The 25,717-nt window shown below is 43.4% G+C and overlaps 8 protein-coding genes and 1 non-coding gene across 9 annotated transcripts; 5 read left to right on the plus strand and 4 right to left on the minus strand.

The window, feature by feature from the left end:
* Nucleotides 1–135: 135 nt before the first annotated feature.
* Nucleotides 136–1,110, minus strand: K450DRAFT_243723 (uncharacterized protein). The gene is made up of 3 exons (XM_051589473.1): nucleotides 894–1,110; nucleotides 551–830; nucleotides 136–487 (listed from the first exon to the last, which is right to left on the minus strand). The coding sequence occupies exons 1-3, from the start codon at nucleotides 997–999 to the stop codon at nucleotides 256–258; spliced, it is 618 nt and encodes a 205-aa protein (XP_051444077.1). The 5' UTR covers nucleotides 1,000–1,110; the 3' UTR covers nucleotides 136–255.
* Nucleotides 1,111–1,152: 42 nt separating this feature from the next.
* Nucleotides 1,153–2,345, plus strand: K450DRAFT_243727 (uncharacterized protein). Its single transcript, XM_051589474.1, has 3 exons — nucleotides 1,153–1,650; nucleotides 1,718–1,876; nucleotides 1,950–2,345. Exons 1-3 carry the CDS (start codon nucleotides 1,174–1,176, stop codon nucleotides 2,226–2,228), a joined length of 915 nt encoding a protein of 304 aa, XP_051444078.1. The 5' UTR covers nucleotides 1,153–1,173; the 3' UTR covers nucleotides 2,229–2,345.
* A 1,780-nt stretch (nucleotides 2,346–4,125) lies between these two features.
* K450DRAFT_t59 lies at nucleotides 4,126–4,199 on the plus strand. The gene has a single exon. It is a non-coding gene; the product is annotated as a tRNA-Asn (tRNA).
* A 1,091-nt stretch (nucleotides 4,200–5,290) lies between these two features.
* On the plus strand, nucleotides 5,291–6,567 carry K450DRAFT_175552 (uncharacterized protein; the record flags this gene model as incomplete). Its single annotated transcript, XM_051584219.1, has 6 exons — nucleotides 5,291–5,585; nucleotides 5,645–5,811; nucleotides 5,884–6,078; nucleotides 6,144–6,236; nucleotides 6,285–6,422; nucleotides 6,490–6,567. 6 exons carry the CDS (start codon nucleotides 5,291–5,293, stop codon nucleotides 6,565–6,567), a joined length of 966 nt encoding a protein of 321 aa, XP_051444079.1.
* On the minus strand, nucleotides 6,453–9,460 carry K450DRAFT_243735 (uncharacterized protein). The gene is made up of 10 exons (XM_051589475.1): nucleotides 8,874–9,460; nucleotides 8,677–8,777; nucleotides 8,307–8,602; nucleotides 8,130–8,245; nucleotides 7,959–8,067; nucleotides 7,809–7,876; nucleotides 7,585–7,739; nucleotides 7,224–7,528; nucleotides 7,125–7,149; nucleotides 6,453–7,059 (listed from the first exon to the last, which is right to left on the minus strand). Exons 1-10 carry the CDS (start codon nucleotides 9,435–9,437, stop codon nucleotides 6,843–6,845), a joined length of 1,956 nt encoding a protein of 651 aa, XP_051444080.1. The 5' UTR covers nucleotides 9,438–9,460; the 3' UTR covers nucleotides 6,453–6,842.
* Nucleotides 9,461–9,534: 74 nt separating this feature from the next.
* Nucleotides 9,535–13,802, plus strand: K450DRAFT_243751 (uncharacterized protein). The gene is made up of 11 exons (XM_051589476.1): nucleotides 9,535–9,708; nucleotides 9,868–10,353; nucleotides 10,427–10,729; nucleotides 10,792–10,857; nucleotides 10,919–11,062; nucleotides 11,129–12,254; nucleotides 12,325–12,483; nucleotides 12,554–12,837; nucleotides 12,907–13,187; nucleotides 13,252–13,360; nucleotides 13,426–13,802. The coding sequence occupies exons 1-11, from the start codon at nucleotides 9,592–9,594 to the stop codon at nucleotides 13,594–13,596; spliced, it is 3,246 nt and encodes a 1,081-aa protein (XP_051444081.1). The 5' UTR covers nucleotides 9,535–9,591; the 3' UTR covers nucleotides 13,597–13,802.
* On the minus strand, nucleotides 13,690–18,457 carry K450DRAFT_243755 (uncharacterized protein). Its single transcript, XM_051589477.1, has 8 exons — nucleotides 17,400–18,457; nucleotides 15,890–17,334; nucleotides 15,654–15,824; nucleotides 15,230–15,590; nucleotides 14,614–15,135; nucleotides 14,431–14,541; nucleotides 14,207–14,355; nucleotides 13,690–14,138 (listed from the first exon to the last, which is right to left on the minus strand). Exons 1-8 carry the CDS (start codon nucleotides 18,247–18,249, stop codon nucleotides 13,989–13,991), a joined length of 3,759 nt encoding a protein of 1,252 aa, XP_051444082.1. The 5' UTR covers nucleotides 18,250–18,457; the 3' UTR covers nucleotides 13,690–13,988.
* Nucleotides 18,456–23,663, plus strand: K450DRAFT_243765 (uncharacterized protein). The gene is made up of 17 exons (XM_051589478.1): nucleotides 18,456–18,710; nucleotides 18,780–18,901; nucleotides 18,984–19,126; nucleotides 19,202–19,416; nucleotides 19,476–19,577; nucleotides 19,665–19,861; nucleotides 19,956–19,988; nucleotides 20,049–20,570; nucleotides 20,636–20,891; nucleotides 20,963–21,314; nucleotides 21,376–21,447; nucleotides 21,513–21,737; nucleotides 21,809–21,812; nucleotides 21,885–22,025; nucleotides 22,106–22,132; nucleotides 22,207–22,632; nucleotides 22,698–23,663. The coding sequence occupies exons 2-17, from the start codon at nucleotides 18,866–18,868 to the stop codon at nucleotides 23,478–23,480; spliced, it is 3,534 nt and encodes a 1,177-aa protein (XP_051444083.1). The 5' UTR covers nucleotides 18,456–18,710; nucleotides 18,780–18,865; the 3' UTR covers nucleotides 23,481–23,663.
* A 1-nt stretch (nucleotide 23,664) lies between these two features.
* Nucleotides 23,665–25,312, minus strand: K450DRAFT_243780 (uncharacterized protein). Its single transcript, XM_051589479.1, has 6 exons — nucleotides 25,056–25,312; nucleotides 24,769–24,996; nucleotides 24,506–24,698; nucleotides 24,357–24,441; nucleotides 24,195–24,292; nucleotides 23,665–24,130 (listed from the first exon to the last, which is right to left on the minus strand). The coding sequence occupies exons 1-6, from the start codon at nucleotides 25,292–25,294 to the stop codon at nucleotides 23,726–23,728; spliced, it is 1,248 nt and encodes a 415-aa protein (XP_051444084.1). The 5' UTR covers nucleotides 25,295–25,312; the 3' UTR covers nucleotides 23,665–23,725.
* Nucleotides 25,313–25,717: the final 405 nt, after the last annotated feature.

The following is a 25,717-nucleotide window of genomic DNA, read 5'->3' on the forward strand; positions in this document are numbered from 1 at the left end:
TACAGAGTTTAAAACAAAAACAAAAGAAGAGCAAGGGAATATCGTAAAGCAATTGCTTAACATGACACCAAAAAAAGAAAAAGAGAAAGAAACTATCAAAAAAAAAGAAAGCAAAAAAAAAAAAAATCAATAGAGTGTGTGTCTTTTTCTTATTCATCTTCATCTTTTCCTGTCCTTAGAAAAATAATACCATATCGAACCATACATTCATAATAAATTCACAAAAGGATTATACGACATTTATTTCATTTCATTCTATTTTTTTGATTGTTTGATTTCCTCTAACAACGTCGAGCGCAGAATGCTTTGCATGGGTGGGCTGAGCTGGAAGAGCCCATTGGATGTTACAAATCGGTGCGATGGCATACGCTGATATGTATTGGGCTGGATGATTCCTTTACTCAACAAAACACTTCCAAAGATATCCTCAGGTAGCGGTATGCGACCCCACGGAGGAGGATTGCGTTCATCTGCAACATGTAACCAGCTGGCAAAAATATGAGACAACCAGGATTGATACGTACTAAGTGGATCATTGCTAAACACTTACCCCTCTTGCTGCCATTCCGCCATTCCCTTCAATGAAGAGTCATCCACCTTGTCAACGTTGTCGCCGATGACCTTGTGCAAAAGGTCGGCAAACTCTTCGTTCTCGGCGAACGTTCCTGGGTTAATGTCTCCTTCACTTGCTGACCAACCTATGACGGCACGAGGGAAGTCTTCAATTGCGCTCCCAGAAGGAAGCTCCTTATCAGACAAAAACGAAACTGGATATTTCTTTGAACCAGCTTGATTGTCGTCTGCGGCATAGTAGTGGACATCTGGACGAGCTGTTCGGTACTTTAGCGGAGAGTCAACACAAGACTATTTTCACCTTTTGTGTGCGTAGTTACATTTATCTGGAGTGCTTTTCCGGTTAGTGGAAAGGAATGCAGTTGTGGAAAAGGGCTTGAGAGGAGCCGATGAGCGAAGAGCGTTGGTCCTGATTACTGACAGCATCTTGAATGGTGGCCGGCCGACTTTGGGTAGGGCGGCCCCAGTAGCAGTGCGCGCGCCCTTTCATTCACCACCAAGCACATCTAAGCCACACAAATGGACTGCTTTTTCCGCCTTGTTTTCTGGCTCTCAAAGTGAGAAACCAACGAATTGTCGAAACAAATTAGTCTACCCATCATGTTACCCAGCAGTGTTCGAATCATTGGGCTTACTGCCTCCAAATGTGCAACACAGCGAACCGCTCCTATTGCCCTTAGACAATTTCACTCCACCACTTTCAATGGAGAAGAAAAAGACACAGAATCTCCACAAGAGGGAACTGAGCAATCATCGCCCGCTGAAGAGACCGAACCTGTAAAGCTCTCAAGAAGAAGAAGAAAGTTCCACGAATGGGCCAATGGTGAAGGCAAGAAATATAAGGAACCTTCTCAAGGAACTACCAACTACATTGCCCAGACTCCATTCCCCATGAACCCCTTGTTCAAGCCCGTACTCCCCCTATCAGACACCGTACGTGAAAAGATTTTTCAACAGTATGTTTCCGAGCCTGAGAAATGGACTGTGCGCAAGTTGGCAACTGAATACAGTCTCTCTTTGGCAAGAGTTGATGCTATTCTCAAGCTCAAGGCTCAAGAAAAGCAAATGATGGGCGAGGTACGTGTCATGGCCATTAAATTTTTGTTCCATTGTTTTGGTTTCGTTCTAATTGTCCTTTTTACAGGGTGTCCCATTGCAAACTAAATTTTCGAAGGGAATGGAAAAGCTGATTGGTGTTCAGCATTCTGAGCGAAACTTGAGAGAGACTTTGATCGAAATCCAGCCTGATGTAAAGAAGCCCAAGTACCAGATTATTGATGAAGAGAGTCAATTCACTCCCGAGGTAACTAAATCAGCAAGGAGGTGTACAGCTCAAGCGATGAACCGCATATCTAACATAGGTGATTGTATTTTAGGATGCTGCTAAGGTGTTGAACCGCAGAGCCTTCGCAGACGTCCAAAAGGATCTGCTCATTGGTGAATCCAAAGCAAAGGGCGACAAGTGGATGGTGTCGGAGAAAGAGAGCATCGAAAAATTGCCAGCACAGAACCAGAAGGAATCTAATAAGCGATTTGGATTCTTGTTTGTCGACACCAGCGTTCATGGTAAAAAGACCCCTATTGTCCGTGAATCCGACGGTACATTGAGAAATGCTCAGACTTCAGAATATGCCAAAAAGATGATTCGCTATTAGTTCCCCAAAAATATCTCAGTTATCTAGAGGATAATAATGTATCCATCCCACATGTACAATAAACAAAAAAATAGAACTTGACCGCATTACTTGTCGTTTCACGTACTATGCATGAACTCACTATCAGAATCGCCTGGCTCAGTTTGCCACAATTCCGAATGTTAATGCGATGAGTAGGTAGATCGCGAGTTAAGTAAAGATTGGTAAAACGAAGCACCTATTGTACCGGGATTGAAGTTAGGTCTAAGCACAACAATATCACCTACAAAGATAGTGAAATTTCCTCCTCAGCTTCCATTACACCTGCATCAAGCATCTTTTTGAGATACAATCTATATTTTGTTAAGCCATTGAAATAAGGCTCTTGAATGATATGAACCAAATGAAACGGTAAATGCAGCATTATAACCTCTGTGCATTGCGTTTATATCTGAAATACGAGGTCGCTAGATTTTTTCAAGTCTTGAGAGACTCGCCGTAATGACATGAAAGGACGAGGCAGTACCTTAAGTGCATGATATTAGATAGCTCAAGCAAATAGATCGACAAAAAAACGTCTAAGTTTCGAGCCGCAGAGTGCGTAAATACGAATTAGGGCATGTTTTATTTTCATTATAGCTCATTAGAGCGACATGAATTGACAAATCCGCATTCATCCAATAAAATCCTCGAATGACCTGTTAAAATATGATATGATGTAGACAGTATGCACAAGTGTCAGGCCACTGCTTTGTAAAGCCATCAACCATTGACTCACCATATGCAGACAGAAAAAAGCCAGCTGCTCTCGGACTTGCGGTTTATTTGCATCTCGTATTCAGAAAGAGGTCTTTTCATAAACAGAACATGCAGTCAGCTTTGAGTGCTAGCAGTCTAGTTGCATGGTAATGATCTCTAATATGCTCTTTCCATCTACAGTCGTAACCACTCACCAGCGCGTAAGCTGCACTATGTGGTGCTGTAGGAAGCATAGCTGTAGATAATACTTGTTAGAAGAGCAGGTAGTGTTGCCGGGTGATTAGTAGTTAAATACTAATATTTCCATATCCGCATCAGTATCGAACCCGCCGACTTCGACCTTTTTATGTTTACTTCGTGTGTATCGATACTCTCGGCTATCAGATCGTTCAATACATATATGCATTATGCCTAAGGCATATCCTCACCGTACGTCTGCACTGACCATATTGAGGTCTTCTATAAGACTCTTCTGGAATGCTGTGAGCACACTAAATATCGTCCATTTGTCACAGAATTTGGCGCTACTGTTCAATGCAGTGTTGATAAAGGCATAAAGTAAGGCAACGTTGACCAAAGGTTAGGCGGCAGAGTGAGCTCAACGGAACAGAAATAAAAAGGAAAAGAGAGTGAGCGAGCAAATCGGATCACACACGAAGAGTCACGTGTAAAGGACTTGAGAGGTGGCCAAGGAAAAATTGAACTAAATTTTACCGAGGAGACAAAAAGTCCCTACTTTATTGTTCAAAGAGCCAGCCATAAATATCATTATGTATTAGGTGTCATGCGAAGTACAGCTAAAAAGAATGAAGAGAATTTTTGTCTCCTCTCAGAACCAACAGAAAGAAGATTGTATGAGCTCCAAGCACAAGCTAAACAGTATTGTGTATGGATGGTAAGAAAAAAAAGACCGCATTTTTTAACACCGTACGTATCAAAGTAATGTCAGAAGGTAGTCACAAACTTGTGAGGAGGTCGATGGGATCCATGAGAGGTATGCTTTAAGCAGTATTTTTTAGCTATCTCCTACAAAAACTGTGGGTGAGAATAGCCACTTATAAACTCCTCCTAACGCCTTGTGTTAAAAGATTCAAGGTTTTCTTAGATCTATATGCTGTAAATCGAGATGGATTAGCGGGCTTAAGCCACAGCAAGTTAAGCTTCCGTGGCGCAATTGGCTAGCGCGTCTGACTGTTAATCAGGAGGTTGGAAGTTCGAGCCTTCCCGGGAGCGCAATCTTTTTATTTCTTCTTGTGAAGATAATATCCCTTTTGCTGGTAAAGGAAGCTGAAGTGACGATAAAAGCCCGTATTTTTAAGGTAACAAAATTTTTTTGTTTAAACAGGTAAACATTTGATCCTCAATTAGGCTTTCGATTGTTGGTGGCGCTTTCGCTTACTCACTCTTCTATTCCTTTTGCATGTAAACTGAGCTCTTCAGAATGAGCTATTTATTTCAAATCATTTAATGCCAGTAATAAAATGATTGATATACTTTGAAACATCGTCAACATGCGAGTATGGTGCCTTGACTACACCATCCCACCTTCCCCTGGTGGACAAAAAGTCAGCTTACCACAATGGAGGCATAATACATCTGATCTGAAAGAAATTAAGTTGCCAACAGCAAAGCATAACAAGTATAATACACCGCAGTCGTATTTCGCGTCCTTACGTATTACCTGGCGTAGCGTGAGAGCTATAAGCTTACGAAAAAGGACATGTTCCGTAATTGTTGGGGTACTCCGGACTAGTGTAACGTTCAATGACATACGCAATATCGCTCATTCTGCTAGAAATACAACAGTGTATGTAAGGTATGCTATTGGGTTATACGGCAGAAGCTGGAAGATGCTTAGGCGTATAAATTTTTGACAGCAAAAACGGAAATGAAGAAAAAATGGGAATAAACGTGAAATCAAGCCCAGCCACGTTGAAATCAGCAGACTCCAGCCTCATTCACAGTAGAAGAAGTTAATGAGCTTAAAATCTCGCCAATTCCCTACCTGGATGGCCCAGAAATCCTTGCGAGCTCTTCTTCTTGCCCGCTACAGACATTATGTGAGCGGAAGTGTAGCTAGTGGAAGCCGGCGCGGCTACGCGTCGTTCGCCGGCCACTTACCACGGTCACTTCATTCCCGCGCTTTAGCGCATCCATTCAGGCCACCAGCCATACTATACCCCAGTCGACTGAACATTCCAGCTGTGCCTGTGTTTCCTGCGCAACACTACAAGCACCTGAACGCACAAACAAATGATACGGCGCAGATTCACACTATGCAACACCTGTCAAAGTCAATCCATGCGCAACAGCAATCAATAGCGATGAATGGAATCAGACGACGACATGTGCAAACCAATAGCAAACTGGAGCAGTCAAAAGGTGATCCACTACAGCTCTCAGTGTTTGATTATTTGGGAGACAAGAGCTTGGAGAAACCAAAACCGTCTTATATCTTCACTCACGCAGCAACAGGGTTCCCTAAGTCTGGCAAGCGAGTGGTTTCTCCAGACAAGGATGAAGAGTATGCTAGCGTACAAGTTGGTGAAGATGCTTACTTTCGTAGATACGATTCATTAGGAGTCGCAGATGGTGTTGGAGGTTGGACTGGCACTACAGGTAGGGGGGCTTGCTGTATTTCCAACCAACATCATGCAAACGGACTAATGCTTGCTTAGGTGCTAATCCTGCGTTGTATTCTCGTAAACTCATGCACTATGCGTATTTGGAGCTGGAGAGATTTGACAACATAGATGATCCTTCGTTTTACGACTACGACAAAGCAGATCCAGTAGAGGTTTTACAGACGAGCTATGAACACTGTTTGGAAGACGCCGAAAAAGAGGTAAGCTGACAACTTTGGGAATATCTTTTGGTAGTGCAGAATCTTTAATATCATTCATTTATGTTTTGAAAGGGTATTGTGGGATCTTCAACGGCCTGTGTAGTGATATTGAGGAATAATGAACTGCGAATCGCCAACATTGGAGACTGCGGAGTATCCATAATAAGACATAACGATTACATCTTTCGAACCGAAGAGCAACAACATTCGTTTAATTTTCCTGTCCAGTTAGGAACTGGATCATCCGACAGTCCGTCGGATGCTCAGGTAGGCTGATGTTCCAAGGCTGTGATAATATAGCATGGCGTTTTGCTGACAGTTCACTCTACTAGCGGTTCTCCGTTACGGTGGAGAAAGGAGACATAGTGATTTTGGCATCAGACGGTCTGTTCGACAACTTATATGATGAGGACATATTGGACATTGTACGCCATCATGTCGCTGCGCATACTATAACTTCAGGTAGAAATAAGGCTCCACGCATTGTGAACTTGGAGCCGCAGACCATCTCAGATGCGCTAGCAAAACGAGCCAAATCAATCAGTGAAGATTCTCGAAATGTGAATAGTCCATTTCAGAGCCGTGCTATCCAAGAAGGTCTCTATTACCAGGTACGTTACAGATATATAGCTGCAGAGAGTTTATACAATGTAGCTAATCCTGTTTATCTTGATGAAGGGCGGCAAGGCAGATGATATTAGTGTCCTGGTTGCTATAGTCAAAGATAGTGAGGATTCACCAGATAGGAGGTTGTAAACACCAGGTCTGGTTCAATGAGACTACTACGATTGTAAATAACATAAACCCTCGAGCCTGAAATTTTTCCTGTATTTAATGTCGTTCTCAATATGTTTTTTTTTATTACATAAATGTATTGATATGTTTGGTCTTGACGATTGATATGGCGGTATCATATGGCATGGAATGCATTTCAATGAAGTGCAGGTGAAGTTAAATGGTGTATTGCATTTCAATGCAAATGAGGGTTTAAGCAATGATTACGATTATATACAGTATCTAGGGGCTGTTCATCAGAAGAGAGTTTGGTAGTGCAACATTGATAATTTGTCATCATCCAGCCTCTTCCATGTTCGAATAGTAGCGCCTTCGTCCTCGATTTTCCAAACACGAGCTCGACGCGGCCATCCGAGATGGCCAGCACCATATCCATTCACACCTATGCCTCCACCGTAGCATAATGAGATACCGTCCACATCCAGGCAATAGTCATTTACATGGTCGTGCCCACTAATTAAGAGAAGGGTTAAATATAAGAGAATAATTCAATGAAATCGCCTGTCAATAGCACTTACCATCCGGTCGCACGTATATCTCCACCTAGCCAAAATCAAAATATATCTTTTGTGTCAATGGTCACTCTTCACTGATACCGACAACAGATTACAACGCACCTTTCGAAAAAGTAGCCAACACTCCGGCGTCTGATTTTTTACTGCTTGAAACAGTCTCACGTTGATCTCCAAGAATAGGTCGCTTTCGACTGTCCTTTTCAAAGTTACCGTATTCCGGTATCGGTATATGAAAGAAGGCGATGGCATTAGGGGGAGCTTGGTCATCTTTTGCAAATGATTGTGATACATTGAGGTACCACTGTAGCTGGTCAGGTTTGATGATATCATATTCTGTCTTCTCGGGATTTGCATAGGCATGAGAGTCGAAAAAGTAGAGGGTGAATGCATGCTTATCTTCCGCTTGACTGAGAAAAATTAATATCGCTTGTTGAAGCAAGTTTGACTATGTGCACGTACATACCTTTGATTGCTCCATATTTTCAAAGCATAATTGCCGATGCCAGAAACCTCCATAGGGCCTTCTTCACTAACAGAGTACGGCATATTTCGCACAACCTCAAACAATTCTTCCCTAGTCAGATCATTCTCGTCATCATGGTTTCCGAATATCATTGCCTAAGACAATTTTTAGCACTATGAGTATGAAGACATTGTAACGAATTTCTGCTGGCGTCGAGTTCTTACCCATGGGATTTTCTGCTCGATGACAGGCTGAGAATACTTCAACGTTGCAGCTCGAGCGTCATTAACACCTGTTTCCTTAAAATTAGCTTTGCCACCAAACAAAATAAAAAAAGATTATGGTTTCATCTAAAATAGGGGCAAACCACATACCTCCTGTGCCATCTATATTATCACCGGTAAAGACAACAAGATCAGGCTTTTCAGATTTCAGCAAGTGTTCAATAGTGGTTATTGTAGTAGCATCACCTTGACATGGTGTCTAAATCATCCATTAGTGCTTGGCAGGCTAACCTTCGAAGGTCATCAAAACAAACCGCTTACATCGGGTGAAACGTCTCTACAACTGCCGCGGTTATTTGAAAAATGGAGATCAGCAAGCTGAAGTATCTTGAACGAACCGTCTGGCCGAAATTTAAGGGGCTCAACTTTGTCTGGTACTGGGGGATTTGTTAACCAGGCAGCATAGCGGGACTGACATGTTTACAAAAATTGCCAAACCTGAATATGCACGTCTGTAGAAAAGGAATGTTGGCTCTCCAAATCCTTCAGATGAACCAATACCTTTCGAATTCAGGTCAACGCTTATTTTGTTCCAACTGTATGGCGTAACAGCTGCATCTCCATACTCAATAGCAAGCTCCTGAATTGCTGTGGCTTTATCTTCTTCGGAGGCGTCTTCCTTGACTTTGTAATAAAGATATATTGAAGCTCCACGTATAGTACCACGATTAAGATCGACATCCACCTTGGTATATCCTTCTGGCGGAGTTTGATCATCGACAATGATAACTATACTGTAACCATAGCGGATTGTCATTGATAACCAAGTTGAAACCTCATGGGAAAAAAAAATCAATTGCCATCTTACTCTGTCACTGGAGGATGATCTTTTATGCGCTGGTAGAACAGGTACACTCTAAAGCCAACCACAACACCTTCATTCAAATCCTTTGGTACCCGCTCCCAACCCTAGAAATTATAAATGGCATGAATATCCAACGCGAACTAGATGTGCGAGCCCTGATAGACAGGAGGCTGCGCCAAAACGATGTTCAGGCCATTTACCTCCATATAGCAATCGTCGGAGAAGCATGACTTTGCTGTTATGGCCGTGATGGCATCAACCGGCCCTTCCTGATGGTAAAAAAGATACAAATGTTCGCCGCCCACGCCAGCATTTAAATCAATAGGTAGGCGTCTAAAGCCGACGCCGCTCTCAGGATGACTGCCTTGTTTCACAACAATGCTTGTCACAGGGCGGTTGGAGATAGTTGTATTCCTGGTATAATAAAGCCAAATGGCGTTTGAATCGACGTGTTGGGGTTGTCGGGAATCCTGATTTAAGTTGACATTGATGACAGTCCATCCCTCGATATCGGCTGGATTTGGAGTTTGGACCAGTTTGACATCTGTGATTGGCTCAGTAGTATGATCGTTACGCAAGTGCAAATAAATGGAATCCATGTCTGTGCCTAGGTTGAGATTGACGGGTAATGTCCTGTAACCGGGTACAGTGGGACATACTGCGTCCTTTCCACAGCTTGTGATTTCAATATGGGTCAAATAGGCAATGACAGGAGCCAATGTCTGCAAAAGCAGGCAAAGCCCTACGAGAGGCTTATGTATCATGAGGGACCGAAAGAGGCAAAGCCAGGCAAAGAAGTTGTGACTTTCAAGCCTTTTTTTGGGCTCGGTCAGTGTGGCACAAGGCCAGACAGTTTGATTATCTTTCTTCCTCTTCTACAACTATTTTCTTTCTTTTGCACACTTCTTTACGTTGCTTATGCAGGACGTTACTACACGACCACATAATGCGTCCTCACAGCTGGACGATATCTACCAGCATCTAGATTCATTCATTGATGAACTGGAATCCGATGCATTACCGGTGCATCCCAATGTAAGGAAGGCGTAGTCGGAGTGCGGTACATTATGCGCAATACTGGTTTCAACTAGCTAGCCCCAACTATATTTTTTTTTTATATATTTTTTTATATTTGGGGTATATCTTCTCGCGGAAGAGGTTGCAACTGACGATGATTTTCTTTTTTTTCCACAGGCACCTATTAAACAATCGCCAGTATATCACATACCAAAAGAGGACACAATCTATCAATATGAAATTAATTCGGCTTCACCTCCAAATTTTGGCAACCACACTGACCTCTTGCCACCTTTATCCCCACCGCATTTATACAACAAGACCTATAGTTATCAGTTCTCGCCACCTATATCGCCTGCACCAACACCATCGACTGCCGATGCCGCACCTTGGCAAGTATCCTTTTCCGAACCTGCCCTAAAAGAGATCCGAACCCAGCCACAACGACTGGAAAGGGTCAACATGAACGGACATGAAATATCCTTGTATTCGGACAAGTATGAAGTGCCTGAGATCGAAGTTGATGAGCCTCCTTTCGAGAACATGGCCTGTCTATCGATACTTGCTACTGCCTTTGTTGCCAGAGTTCGAGAACTGGCTGGTATGAGAGAATTGTTCTGCACTATTGAATATCCAGAGAGCTTTACTGGCAGTGAGGCTGTGGTAAGTGAGCAAACTCACCTGTTCACAACAGCAAACATCCCATTCGTATTTACTTTTTTTTTTTTTTTAATAGATGATCATCAAGCAGCTCATTCCAAACGGGTATTCAGATGCTGCCTGTCTACGAGTGGCGCGCGCCTTGATGAAAGCAGAGCCGCCACTTTTCTTTCCCACTTCTTATGCAGAAAAATCCTTGAAAAAGAACGCCATCTACAACTCATCCAGCGAAATCTACACCTTGGATGAAGCGTCCTCCCCCGAGAAGCAGTATCCTCAAGGCATCTTTACTCCCATCACCAACTGCTACGTCAGCACATGTAGCACAGGTTGCTATGCACCTCGGTGTCCAAACATCGGAGTGGCTGTGAATGTCCAGGTAAGGGAACGTCGCTTCGGATGGCCTCAAATGGATGATGTTCTAATGTCGTTTATGTCAAGTCCTCGGCTGGCAATTTGCAGCGCCACATGTCATTGGCGTCGTCCATGGCATCGTCGGTGGACTCGGTGAGTACCATTTTTCAACATTAGCCCAAATGAAATGTTTGGTGGCTTATTTCAAACTTAGACGATTTCAAGAGCATGGTCTGCCAACGTGCCTCGGGAGATTTTGTTGGCCACTCCAGAACCTGAAATTAAGCGCCAAGAGGCCATCCATGAACTTATTTACACTGAAGAAGACTACGTTCGTGATCTTAATTTGTTGGATGAGGTAATTTTTTTTTCCCCATTAAATTTTGACTCCTTGTAAACCATGCTAAACCTTAATTTCCCTTAGCTTTTCGCAACTCCGCTGGCCACTGCGCCATGTATTCCATCTGAACGTCGATCGAAGTTCACTGACGAAGTGTTCTTGAATTATCGTGATGTGCGACAAGCCAACTTGGAGTTTTACAGAGATTTGAGTGATCGGCAAGAGCATTGCCAGGGTCAAAACGAAGCCGGGTTTGTTGATCAAATTGGAGATATCTTGTTACGCCATGTTGAAAAGCTCTGTCAGCCCTACCTTACCTACGGTCCCAACGTCGTCTTGGCTGAGTATATGGTGAAAAGGGAGACATCCAGCAATCTGTTGTTTACCAACTTTATACGTGAGAAGGAAAAGCAAGCTGAAGTTCGAAAATTACCCTTTCGACATTTTTTGATTTTGCCCGTCACCAGAATACAGCGCTATTCTCTACTGCTCAACTCGGTATTGAAGAAGACGCCAGTGGGCCATCCAGATCACCAGGCTATAACCAAGGTATTGGATGTCATTCGTCTTACGGCTTCTAAAGTGGACGCTCAGACCGCCATGACGAAAGCAAGAGTTCGTGTTCTTCAGATTGCACATAGTATGCGAGGCGATACCAATATCATTGATCAGCTCCAGCTCACCGATCCATCTCGGCGTCTGTTCATGGAAGGTCACTTAACGAGACGTAGCCATACCGGTGTGGAAACCATTGACCTTAGAGTCTTCCTCTTCGACCACTCAGTCATTATGACCAAAGTGAAGAAATCGCTGTCAGGCGAAGAGGAGTTTTGGCTCTCTAAATTACCTATCCCTCTCAATTTGCTAAAGGTGCAAGAGATGGCAGAGCTTTCTAGCTTGAAGTCAGCCACCACAAGCTCAACTGGAACCACATCTTATGCCAATATGCTACCTGCTTTGCAAGTCCCAAGTACTTTTGCTTTGGTCCATCTTGGACGCCATGGCGGCATCTACGTTTTAACCGCTGACTGTTTGGCTGATAAATTAGCTTGGAAGGAGAAGATCACAGAAGCCCAACGAGTACGGGAAGTCAAATACGCTTCACAAGAGGTGTTCGACATTCGTATCTTGAGTGATACCACTTTCCCTGGTTCATCGCACAGCAGTATTTCTCTGAACTATGGTAAAGTGCTATGCTCCTCTCCGTTCGGTAAGTTGACTTATGAACAAGCAGACTCCATGGCATGATCGCTGATTTTTTATGATCAATGAACATGTAGCTGGCCCACAAGGTCGAAGAATGGTGGCAATAGGAACAAGCAAAGGTGTTTGGATCGGCACTGAAGGCAATGCTGGTGATTACAGGCATGTCCTGTCTCTGCAAAATGTCACGCAGCTTGCCTATTTGGAAGAGCAGGGGGTTCTAATCGTGCTAGCAGGTGAGACAGCTTGTTGTTACTTTCGTCGTGACCTTCTTTGTTTATTTTGCTAACTGCATTGCTTACTCAGATAAACAACTGCTAGCTTACGCTATCGATTCCCTTTGCGGGTCACCAAGCTTCAAAAGCAACGAACGAACATGCCAAAAACTTGGTCAACATGTGGCATATTTTAGTTGTGGAACGTGTAATGGGAAGACTTTGGTCGTGTTCATGAAGAAAAAGGGAATGGACAGTCAGTTCAAGGCCATCGAACCCATCTGTGGCGACTTGCGAGACCCAAAAAATACCAAATTCAGGACTGGCCGTAGTAGTTTCCTCAGCAAGAATCCAGAGTGGTTCAAGACTTATAAGGTTAGTAAATTCCTCTCAAAGTGGTGGTTCTGCATTCGAAGCATTCGTCTAATATCATCCATTTGCTAGGAATTCTACGTCGGAGCTAACTCCACTGCAGTGCAATTTTTGAAGGCCAAGCTCATTGTTGTGTGTGATAAAGGGTTCGAAATTGTGGACTTGGAAAACTTGAATATGAACAGAAATCTACCCGATCTCTCAGATAGTCAATTCAACTTCTTGTCAGCAAAGGCCGAACAGCTTCAACCATTATCGATGTTCCGTACCAATTCCAAATTCCTTCTCTGTTACGATGACTTCGCTTTTTATGTCAACAACCACGGTTACTTGGCAGCTGGTGGTGGTAGAAGGTAAACTTAAACCATTGGCTCCTTTTCTCTGACATGTTCTATCTATAACACCATTTCGATACAGTGACCCCATACAAATCAGATGGGAAGGAACACCACAAGAAGTGATATTGTATCACTCGTATGTCGTAGGGTTCGACCCTAACTTCATCGAGATTCGCAACTCGGAAACGGTAAGTTTACAGACAAGGCTGGAAGAATGAAGGCTCCAGTTTTACTTACTCGTTGATCTTATTAGGGCAACCTGATACAAATCATTCAAGGCAGCTTTAATCGTTGTCTTCATTATAGCGAAGCATCTGCATCACCAGCTATTCATGGGTGTATGGCCCACCCCTTCAAACCAGATTATCAGACCATATTTCAGCTGGTATTAGATCCACGTGCACCAAATGTTAGCGGTCGCTGAACGTATACCCTTTGCTAGATGGCCCATTCGCCTGCTCAATCATAAACACTAACACTACTCTCACACTCCCAACACTTTTTTCTATATCCCGAAATAATCAAAACTCTCCAACCCAATTTTAGCTGGTATACAACATGATACTCCATGCAGGATTCTATCAATGATCAGCCAATCGGCCAATTCCCAACTTTTTATTGTACAAATAACATTCTTCTCATTGTTTTCCATAAAGATATTACAAAAGATATCAAAAAACAGTGTTGTCACAGAGTAGAGTAGGCTACAGGTTGTGCCAACCAATGGTATGATTTGGGTATTTTCTTTTTAAAGGGGGAGGAGGGGTGGGATGATTGAGAGTTCAAAAACACATAATGCTGGACCATGTATGCCTGTTATTTCGTCTCTTCAATTTTCACTTCCAACTCAAGTTCAAAGATCGATTCCACGCTCCCGTTGCTATCACTGACACAGTGTATTGGTCCGGTTGACTCTGGGTTGAGACATCTAATATTGGCCCCAGGAATAACTTGAAGGAGTGTTCCCTATGAAACGAGCAGATTAGTCTAAACGGACAAGGACGCTGGTGCAATACATATGGAAAGGCACGTACGGTTTCTACATGTCGAACTTCAATGAACGTGGTATCAAAAGCAACAAGGTAAGGATATCGAAGCGCAAATGATAACGGGTGACCTTCCCATTCCACCATCCAATTCTGTCTTGCTCGTTTTCCTTTCTTGTCCACGTAGAACGCAATTTCTGGCCGAGGGATAAAAAAAAAAGATTGATTGATGTGTATACGAAGGAGTCTAGTATGGTACATTTTTCACTTACGGTTATAGCAAAGCAAAAATTCGCCATCTTGAAGCTTGAACATAGATATAGGTTTGATATTTTCTCTCTGGAAGACAAAAGAAAGAGCTTCATCCGATGGATCCAATACACCTTGAAGGAACAAAAAGAGATTAGAACTGAAATAACCCCCACTCTTCAGTCATCCAGTAGTCTACAACTCACTTTGGTTCCGCATGCTGGCAAGGTTGACCATCTCAAATCCTCGGTCACAGCCAACACAAATGTTGGATCGAAAGATGTGAAGTGACGTCGCTTCGCCAGGAATATACAGGTCCTTATAAATCTTCAGAGCTTCACTTGATCCTCTAATCAATCGGCCAAAGTTGGATTTGCTCTTCTTGAGGTCATTGGTGGCTACAGGTTCCAGCGTTCGAATAGTGGATGTAATGGCACTACTTTTAACCACGCACACCAGCGTTCTATCGATAGAGAAACCAACTTTGAAGAATGATACATGCTTACTCACGCGGCGTCCACGCTTGGGTGCTGTGTCGCCAGCCATGATAGCATCAATTGAATATGTATACAATGTCTTGTCCGAGAGGACAAGAATTAAACGGGACTCCTCCAAAATGTGAATTTGCGATACCCTGTCCAGAGCAATTGCTCGCATAGGCGGTCCCTTTGCTTGACTGCGCTGTACATACACACCTTGATCAGCACCATAGACTAGCGTACGGTCGGCTGGTTGAGTAAACAAGAAAAGTCAGATACTATGGAACCAACAGCCGGTTGTTCGCATATGCATACCAATAAAGAAAACAGCCATATCACTTACATAAGATGGACACACATCGCACTCGGTTCAGTCCGCTGAAATACTTGCTATTGATATTCACCAGACGGAATACGATTTGCTCTTGTGTGAGGGTTTGTCTTTGTTTTTCGATTTTGTCGACCAGTTGGCGCCGACTAGCGGAGGTCGAGCAGTACAAGGTGACGGGAGCAGCACCTTCACGTCCAAGATGTAAGAAAACAATCGGATAACTAGCCTTCATCGCCATGGATGCCAAGTCCGACGTTGATTGACTTTTGATAGCTCCAGCTAGACGTCCAGTTCCAGTTGATGGTAAAATGGAGCTCACACGTTTTGTCGCTACGTCAGGTAACGAAACCGATAATAATTGAAGAGGAATCGGCTATTTGCAGATGTTAGCTACCACTTCTATAGACATGAATGCCATAGTCAATCAGGTACTTACTGGTCTATAAAGTTTGTATTTTTCAGCCTTCTGCATGTACTTTTGTTTCACAATAAGTAGGTAGCGATCTAGTAAGAAGACATGCAAGTCAGAGGATTCGGAGCCAGTTCCCTTCTTTTTCAATTGTCCCTTTGAAATAAGCTGGCGGTGTTCATCGTCCAACTCCAAGTTCTAAGTGATAAATAGATTAGTACGGTCTAGCATCAGAAAACACAAACCCCATTGGAGTAACTTACATATTGAGTAGCGTCCTTGCTCACCAACCTTTCCTTGAGAAGCATCAGGTTGAATTTATTTTCTGCTTTACCCGTCTCAGCATTGACCTTGCTCAAATACGTCTTGATGATGGCGATAGCTTTGGGAATGGCAATACTATCTGGATGATCCTCAGGAGTGTGCTTCAAGACTTCATTGAGTAACAGGTTATAACGTCCCAATCGTGTGGTTGGCTTTGTGAGATAACCATTCAACTCCAACTTTCGAGATTCCTTTTGGCGTTCGACCATGTTGACAAACGCTGCAAATCCTGCGTTCTTTGATTTTTCCGACTCAAAAGCGAATTTTCCAAACACCTGGTGAGCACCATATTGAACAAAAGGTTCAAACTTATCAACGTGTGATAACAAAATATCGCCAATGCGATCGACCACAGGGTTTTCAGCTTGTCTTTTCTCCAAATCGGCCAATAAAGCGCTGTTGACACGGTGAACATCGGTAATATTCCAGAATACTTCTTCTACAAATTGTTCTCGGTAAGGTGTCTCGCAAATATCGGACGCCAGGAGTGGCTTGATCCAAAAATCTTCTAAATACTCCAGATCTTGCACAAAATCCTTTTCTGTGTACATAAGCTCGAAGATGGTCTCTTGGCGTCTACGTTCTTGTTTGCTGATGGTCTTAACGACATCTTTGCTCACAGTGTTAATCCACAGACGCTCATCCTCTTCAGGCACAGACGATTTCGAGATAGACCGTTCTAGACTGGAACTCAGAGATAGATTGGCTCTTGCTTGTTGTTCAAGGCGGCGAGGGCACGCTATACTATAACAAAGTTTGTCCGGCGTACAAGTCGGGGAATAGCACTCTGTCAATAGTGTAAATACGCCAGTCGGTAGTTCGGCATCCATATCGGACGGCGTGGCACGGTCTCCGGGTTCTGATTTATCCATCAAAGAATCGTCATCATCGTTAGGAGTATCTGCTCCTGCCGCGTCTTCAGGTAGAGGTGTGGAAATCACTTCCTTGAATTGATACACTTCAAACACCTCATCTCGTAAACGACGTTCGTAATTAACATCGTGAAAGAACTTTTGTGCGTCCAAGGCTCTGCCAAGCAAAACAGCCAAATTGCGGTCGGACGTTTTGATGATATAGGCTATCTTATCCACAGCTTCCGTACCATCGAAAGCTTCCGCATATTCAATTCCATCTTTCACCTTTGTACCAAGGCTTACCCTCTCCTTGAACGCCATAGCCACTTTGGAGAGCAATGCTGGATATACAAGCGGGACTTGATCTTTAGGTTTAGAATGCTGAAGATGCTTGGCATGATGTTCTTTAAGCCTTGCTAGCTCCAAACTATGATCGGAAATCACACGAGGGCGTGGAATATGCTGTCGTAAGTTTTCAGATGAATGTTTAGAAGGAACGGTTAACGAAGCGGAGCCGGCTCGCAAATGATCTATAAGAACGAATGGATATTAGTGAGCAGACTAGGGAATGAAAGCATTTCATCACCGACATTACTTGTACGAGGGGCGGTGTTGAATAACTTTGCACGAGCTGGCGCTGTGGATTTGGAAAACCTTGACAAAATATTGCTACTACTACTGGTGCTAAGTGGACGTGGTTCTTCCTTGTGATGGATGACAATTTTGGGTTCGAGCGCTCTTTTAGCAATGATATTGGACGATCGCGACGGAATAGGTGAGACGGCACGCATCTCTTCCACTCTGGAGCGGTCTGTGTTTCCCAATGTTGAAGATGGCGGAGGAACAGCTTTACCCTCGTCATTGTCATTGTATATGGTTCTCAAGGAAAACACTGAGCCAGCATCACTTAGACTGTACAAACTAGGCGTTGCCTCCTTGAATTGCATGAACGTTGCGGTAGAACGGTAGATAAAGTCATTTTCATCGTCCTCATCGTCGTCCTCATCACCAATATGAGATGAGAGGTCGTATATGGAGGAATTGTCATCGTATTTGCGTTGGTGGCCATTGTTCTTGGCTACTATTTCTTGTTGCGTTTGATAAGAAGGTCGCACCGTTTCAGAATGGTCTTCTTGCAACTTTTGAGACTGATAGTAAAGATCTCTGATGGTTGCAGATGGAGACAAGGTTGATGGTAACTCCTTTTCAGGTAAAGTGAGACCTTGTTTGACTTCAGGGGCGGCAAGGTACGTTGGCATGTCTTGCTTTCTTTCCTCTTTTTGACTTTTAACGCCAGAAGGACGTGGAGAAGAAGGAGACTTTGAAGTAGAAGACGGAATACGGAAGAGGCTGTACGTCTGTGTTGGAGACTTGGCATTCTTTACTTTTGTGGATTCATCATCAACACCACGGCTCTCATTGGAATTCTTGCCCATGGTACCCATTCTGCCAAAGAATTAGTACCAAGCGCAGCTCAATGTCAGCTCTCTATACTGTTGTAAGTAACGTTGAGTAAGTGAGAAGCTGGCTGGCTTGGTGTGCAGTGATATGAGGAAGAGCGTTTTGGCTTGCCAATATGTTGGACTGACAAAATAATAAAAAATTCGGCGGGTAAATTTACAGTTGGCGCCTATTATTTTCTGGGGTCAATGAAGTTATGCTTTATCTCTCTCCTTAAAAGATGACTCTTTCCTCATAAATTCATCATTTACACGCGAAAAAGAATGTGTGCACATCCATAGAACAGAATGCCATCGATCAATTCTGTAATAGGTGGTAGAATCGCAGTGAAGTTCAATATCGACACCATTAAGCCTTTCTTTATTTACTCAAAGATATTGGCCATTCGAAAATAAGGAAGAGACCAGCACTCACTTCTTTCATCAAATGGAATCCACAAAGAAAAGTAAGGGAAGTTTTCCGAAACAGGTGGTATGTTTATTGGCCAAGCTCCTCAATCAAGCGGTAAAATTAGAAAATTGGGTTGAGCGGGCGGGGGTGGACACGTCTGTTTAAAAGTACCAGCTGCTTTTTTGCCCTTGACTGGAAACAACTTTCCCAATGGCAAACAATCCATTGTCAGATCCTCCTCGGAATGTAAGATTCCCCTTCGCGGTTGCATAGCTTCCGAAACCGATTCTCACGTTGGAACGCTTGTTAACTTTACTTTCCTGCAAAGGTCTTCACCTTACCAACGCCGACTGATATGTCTCTCAACCCATTCTGGTCGACCATGAGACAAAATGAGAACTTTATACTACAAAAGTCAACAACTTCCGGAGCACCTCTGTTCAAGAACGTACTGAGAACCATTGCCAATGTGTAAGCCTCGCTGTCTTCAAGACTCACTATGCTTCTTTGTTGCACAGTCGAAACTTATCGCTTCACCAATGTTAGATTTGACACAAACCAACCACCATACCGAATATTGTTTCAAAGAGAAGTTAATACTACGTGTTTGCTGCTTGCAACGGCCGAAACTGAAAGTGTTATTGAAAATGCATGGAATTGGATTGTGGAGAAAATGATACCGCAACTGGACCACGTCGATGACCCCTACGATAAAGAAGAATGGGTAGCTTCCAAAATACAACATATAGTAACCCACATTGGTATGATATTGGATGATAGTTCGAGATAGTAGGAAGTGTACTCAGTCTACTTTTTCTAGACGCAGGAGGAGATGAGACGTCAGCCGATGAGAAAGTCCGTAACGCATCCCGCAGCTTTCGCCAAAACTTCGATATACCACCCACTGAAAGACTTGTGAGCTGTATGTTCTCCTAAGAAAGATGGGCATTGATCGCTTCTTCGGCCTATTTGACTCTAATCTCGATCAATTGCGGCTATTTATTTATAGATTATTCCTGTGCCTATAATGGTCGGCAAGGTTGGCTCTATATCAGTGAGAACTACTTGGGCTTCTATTCCTTTCTGCTTGGAGTGGAGACCAAGGTGTTGGTTGAGTTAAAGGATATTCAAGATATGAAAAAGGAAAAGTCCAAGCGAAACATGTTCTCCGATTCTTTGTTAATAGCAACCAAAGATAAGCAGGAGGTACCGTTTTGGGTCTTGGTGCATATGTTTATCCGAAGAAATTTGATATTGATTGCAAATCCTCCCCCACCCATCCTCGGCTTTTGTTGAGCAGCATCATTTCACGAACTTGTTCAGGCGAGATGAGGTATGTCACTCTGGCGAAAGCCCTCAGCATGACAGTAAATTAATTGCCCTCTTGTTTTAGACATACGATGTTCTGGTGCAGCTAACCGGGTTGGCCATTGAAAGGTTGTTAACAAACACTGGCACTCGTGCTCCAGGTACGCCTTCTTCGCCACACTTGTCAGGAAATGCACCAGGCAGCCCAGCACCTTCCAAAAGTGCCACCACCACGTCAGAATCCCTCTTGACCGCACCGCTTCGAATAAAGATGGAGACTCAAAAGCGAAACGAGGCCTTTGCAAAGCAGTTCAGACTACCTCTGACTGAAACTTTGCATGAGACGGTCAATGTATTATGCATACGGCCAAACGAAAGAGAAGGACGCAAAACCGACGTTTATCAAGGCACTGTATATCTGTCGGATAGTTTCGTTGCTTTTGAATCTGCAGATCGCCAGCCAGCACCTCAGCAAAACTCACCCGCCTGCTGGTTTGTTATGCCACTGTTTACCGTACGACGAGTTGAGCGCTTGAACAGCGGATCTTACGCATATTCGCTTTCTCTCACTACCTGGCACAAAATGGAAATAATTTTCGATCTTCAGGTAAGAGAGGGGGGGTTGACAACGGGATCCCCGTGAAAGAATAACTTACTTTTACATCACTGTAGGCAGAGAAGGTTGAATGTGAACAATTTTGCAGCACGTTGAAAACAAACTTGAAGGATCAGGTAGATTTGATGAAACGACTAAAACCTTTCCTAGCGACATGTTGGTCCGAATTCTTGTTGAAGCAAAGCAGTGCATGGCCTACAGACGACAACGGTCCGCTCAGGGGTGGATTAGGACTACAGTTTGGCTTCCCAGGAGATGTTCGAGAACTGCAGGATAGAGACAAAATGGGCATGTGGAAGCAGTATTTTGAAGGTTATTAGTCCAGCAAACTAAAGAGAATTGTGCTGCCCCAGCTTCTGAACAATCTTTCATCCTTGTTATAGGCAATGGTCGTAACCTGACGATGATTCGGTTACCGACATTTGGCAAACTTGTTCGTATTGGACTACCAAACACGCTTCGAGGAGAAGTATGGGAAATGTGTGCTGGCTCCGCTTACCTTAGGTTCTACAATCCAGGCGAATACGAACGTATACTGAAGGAATACGAAGGCGAAACCTCACAGTCGACTGAAGAAATCGAGAAAGATCTCAATAGGTCTTTACCTGAATATGCCGCCTATCAGAGCGAAGATGGGATTAATAAGTTGCGGCGTGTATTAACCGCTTATTCATGGAAGAACCCAGCGCTGGGCTACTGTCAAGCTATGAACATCGTTTGTTCCGCGTTACTGATGTATGATCTTTGAATGACTTGACTGGATATGTATGCAGATTCTAATGTGAAATTTATATAGCTATATGAGCGAAGAGCAAGCTTTCTGGACCTTAACGACACTCGTTGATAACTTTTGTCCCGGGTATTACAGGTATGTTATGAGCCGTTCAGAAGCATGTCATGGAGCTCCATCGCTTTAACAGCGCTTGGGTTTAGTACTTCAATGTATGGTGCAATGCTCGATCAAATTATCTTTGAGCACTTGGTGGCGAAAACTATGCCCATACTAGATAGTCATATCAAGAAGATTGACGTCCAACTGTCCATTGCTTGCCTGCCCTGGTTTTTAAGTCTTTTCGTCAATTCCATGCCTCTCTTATATGCCTTTAGAGTGCTGGATTGTTTCTTTATGGAAGGACCCAGGATTCTATTCCAGATTGGGTACGTTATAACTCCTCTAAACCATAGCGATATGGAACAGATTCAAGCTGTACATGTTACTAATCCTGAATACTTTCATTTAGACTTGGTGAGGATAATAACAATTGCATATAGTCAGGAGGTTACATGACTAACTTATACTCTGCAGCCATTCTGAAGGTCAATGGGGATGAATTATTGAAGACTACAGACGATGGTCAATTTTTCGATATTCTGAAGAGCTATTTCACCACACTGGATCAGCCCGTGAGACATAAACTCAGAACCAAGTCGCGTAGCAAGATTACTGTGAGTCTTTTGTACATACTTTAACCTGTTTAGTCTGAACATTGCTTACCCATATTACAAAATTTGTCAATCGCTTCCAGAACTTTACTATTCTCATGAGAACCGCAGTAAGTACTTGCCTTAGCAAAGTATTGATTTTTAACCCATAGACTATCATATACTGATATGAATGGTTTTTTAGTACCGAGAATTTTCTCTTGTCACAGACGAGATGGTGATGGACTTGCGACGTACTCACAAGCTGAAGGTGATAGCAGGCGTTGAGTCTTTTGCTAAACGAACAGGTATCCGAAATCTTCAGGATACAGCGCATTTCTCCAAAGATGAGGTATCCGACATTTACGACAAGTTCTTTGGTGCACTGTACTACACTGAGAAGAAGGGAGACAAGAGTGACACTACCATGGACGAGCCAACATTTAGACGCTTCTTGGCCAGCATAACCACTTGGGTGGATAAAGGGTTCCGACCAGGCGCTAACAACAGCAGCGAGATTATTGCCATGGAGAAAAGCTTTGTGCATAGATTATATGTTCATTTCGATCGCAGCAAGGAAGGCGTATCACTGCAAGATGCTGTGCTGGGTCTTAGCGACGTATTCCATGGTGTAAGTTTGGTGATTCGTGAATCATCATTTTTCAGTGCAGCCATCATAACATCTCGTTCTTGTAGGGCATCATGAGCATAATAGACCTATTTTTCAACCTATACGATTCTGATAATGACGGCACTCTCAGCATCAAGGATTTACTGGAAATGTCAAAAGAGCTGCTTTGTCTCTACCACATTATGCAAATCCTCGATTCCCAGCATTTAAGCAGCATAACGTCGTTACTCCTTAACGCGTATGAGCAGTACGAAATTGTCAGTGGACAGGAAACTTCGGAAGACAAACGATCAGAACGAGTAGCAAAATACACCTTGGCGGATGATACACCATTGGAGACACTTATGATGCATTTGGATGTGATGTTGAACGGCGCAGATGCATTGGAGCTCAGTTTACCGTCTTTCCGAATGGTAGTGCTCACAGACGAAACTTTGGAGATTTTCTTCTCCAGTAACTTTCCAGAGAGCTTTACACTCAAGAAGGCGTTGGTCGATAGCCAAAAGAGCCTTGGACGAGAAATCTTTAATCATCTATTTGCTAGTGGCCAAACTCTGGCATCTCGCAAGCCTGCTCTAAGCATAAAGTCTCAGTCTCCATCATTATCGCCTTCCGTTTCTCAAGTCACCAACTCTCCTTCAAGTGCCAGAAGCTCTCCATCCATGGCTCCTTCAGCTGCTAGCGAAGATCTTATTGATCTATTGGATTCTGCCAGCTTGGGCTCCTCAAGCAAGAAAGATACCGAACAGAGCACTTCCACGTCAACCACTAAGACTAATATACCATTAGATGAACTTTTCAGTGAACTGGAACACTTTGAAACAGAGGACGGCTTTCAACTAATATAATCGTTTAGTGATAGATAATGTAGTCTATCGTAAGGTAGCCTGCATTATGTGTGTCGACCGATGTTTGTCATTTGCTAAGAAATACCCCACAATTACCCTCTGCTTTTTTTGTAATTGACCATACTTTTATTAAAATTTGGTGCGGTTGGATTGGATCGTCACAAAATTATCAACGTCTACAAGAAAGAGTGTTAGAACATTTCTACATGGACCGGTATACCCCTCAAATAGATTAACGTGTTCGCTTACCTTTCTCTTGACCGCGTCCTCGATCGCCGCCGACGGTCTCTGTCTAGATCTTCCAGGTAGTCGCGGAACAAATCCTCTCGCTTATGAGACGACCGTATGGCGTGGTATCTATCATCTTTCTCTAAAACCCTCTTGATATCTCTCCATCGAGACTTTGGATTGATTTCTCTCGTTTCACGCAAGAGATCGTTGTAGTCATCCTCGGCAGCTGCTGATCGCTCCTTTCGCTTTTCTACCTCCTTGATATGCTCTTTGAACATTTTTTCCTTTTTCTTGTTATCCAGGAAATCTATGTATGCTGCTTCACGTTTGAACTTGTACTTGAAATCACTCCAGTACATATGCCGTGTGACTTCCCGATCTAACAAGTCTTGGAAAGCTTCTTCCGGAGTGGGAACATGCTGAAGACGTCATGGTCAATCATCATTGCGCTATTCAAATTTGTTAATGCCTTTTCTAATTTACCTTCTTGCTTTCAGTTTGCTGCTTGTTCTTCTTCTGCTGCACTAAAACTCTGCAGAAATTATCGAATAGAGCCTTCTTCCGTGACAATGATTTGATGGCTGCAAACCAAATTTAACGGCCATGTCAGACGAAAGCAACACTAGGTAGTTCGCCATTGCTTACCTTTGTATCTCGCGTCACCAATGATCTTTGGAAGCTCCATCTCCCATGTTGCGAAAGGCGATATGTTGCTTTCACTCAACAATTCCTGATATTTGGTCAACAAGGTTGGTAATGCGAAAGCGATCGACGTGAGATATCACGAGGCTTACCGTAAAAGCTTCAACTGCTTGTTCATCTGGAACTTCATCACCATCTTTCCCACCGTCTAAAGGTTCGCCTACATCGCTTGATCTATCTTCCATATCACTTGCTTCATCGGCCTCGCCTGCTTGCTCCATTTCCACATCCTCCTGCTCTTCCTGCATAGCTTGTAACTGCCACAATACATCATCCTCAGTAAACCTAGTTTACGTGTCAGTTAGAATATTACGTGATGCTGCTTGCGTTAAGATGTAATAGAAACGCTATATACTCTGTGGGTTCCTCCTCTTCGGTGTTCGCTTTCTTTGATTCTGTATCTTCATTTTCCTCGTCTTCTTCAAGCTTACGCTTTTTACTGTTCTCTTCGTTCAGAGCACGAATAGCATCCTGAAGTTCTTGTGGCATTTCCCATACTGATGTTTTTGTCTTTTTGTGGTAATAAAATTCGTTACCACGGTTGGTTGTGATCAGTTGCCATTCAGTACCTGTGATCTTTTTGCTGTAATGTGGAAGTTAGAGTCTGGTGATGAGTAACTTTACGTATCATGAAACACGTACCGCTCAGCAGGCTTCTCCTTCTCCGGCGGTCGTTGCTGTGGGATTGGAGAGCTGAATGGTTGTGTAGGGCGACCCATTGTCGGTGGCCCGCTTGGTCCGTTAAACGGCGGTGTCCAGCTACTCATTCCAGTGTACGAATGATACCAATATGGTTGTCCTGTAGGTGCACGATGTTCAGTCCATCCCGGTGGTAGTGGAGTTCCGGCGAACCCAGCGCGCGGTGCTTCTGCTACTGACATTGGCAGGTTTGAAAGGAAAGAATGCTTGACTTTTCGGTGTATAAAAAAAAATTGTACGGTGTAGGCAGACCAACAGCTGAACTGGAAATTTGTTTTGTAGCGGGAATCAGTTAATGGGTAGAAATTTATGGAAAGTATACTGCTATTTTTTTATATTAGAAAGATAATCTGTGAATTCAATGGCTTTAAGCACATATAGTAGAGCATGATTGCTGTTCTGTCTTGCAAAATCAGTGGGCTTGTCGCCCATGCTACACTCATGCTTACTAGCGTGTGACGTTTACGGTGATACATTATACAGCATTCTTATGTTGCAGCAACAGGATATCTGGGTGCAGCGGTTGAATTCAGGATGAGGATCTTGTACTAGCACGCTGCTGTTCAGCTGGAGAGCTAGCGCTCAATTGCTTACAACTTCCTCGA

This window comes from Umbelopsis ramanniana (genome assembly GCF_025399195.1).
Source record: "Umbelopsis ramanniana AG unplaced genomic scaffold K450scaffold_32, whole genome shotgun sequence".
NCBI lineage: Eukaryota > Fungi > Mucoromycota > Umbelopsidomycetes > Umbelopsidales > Umbelopsidaceae > Umbelopsis > Umbelopsis ramanniana.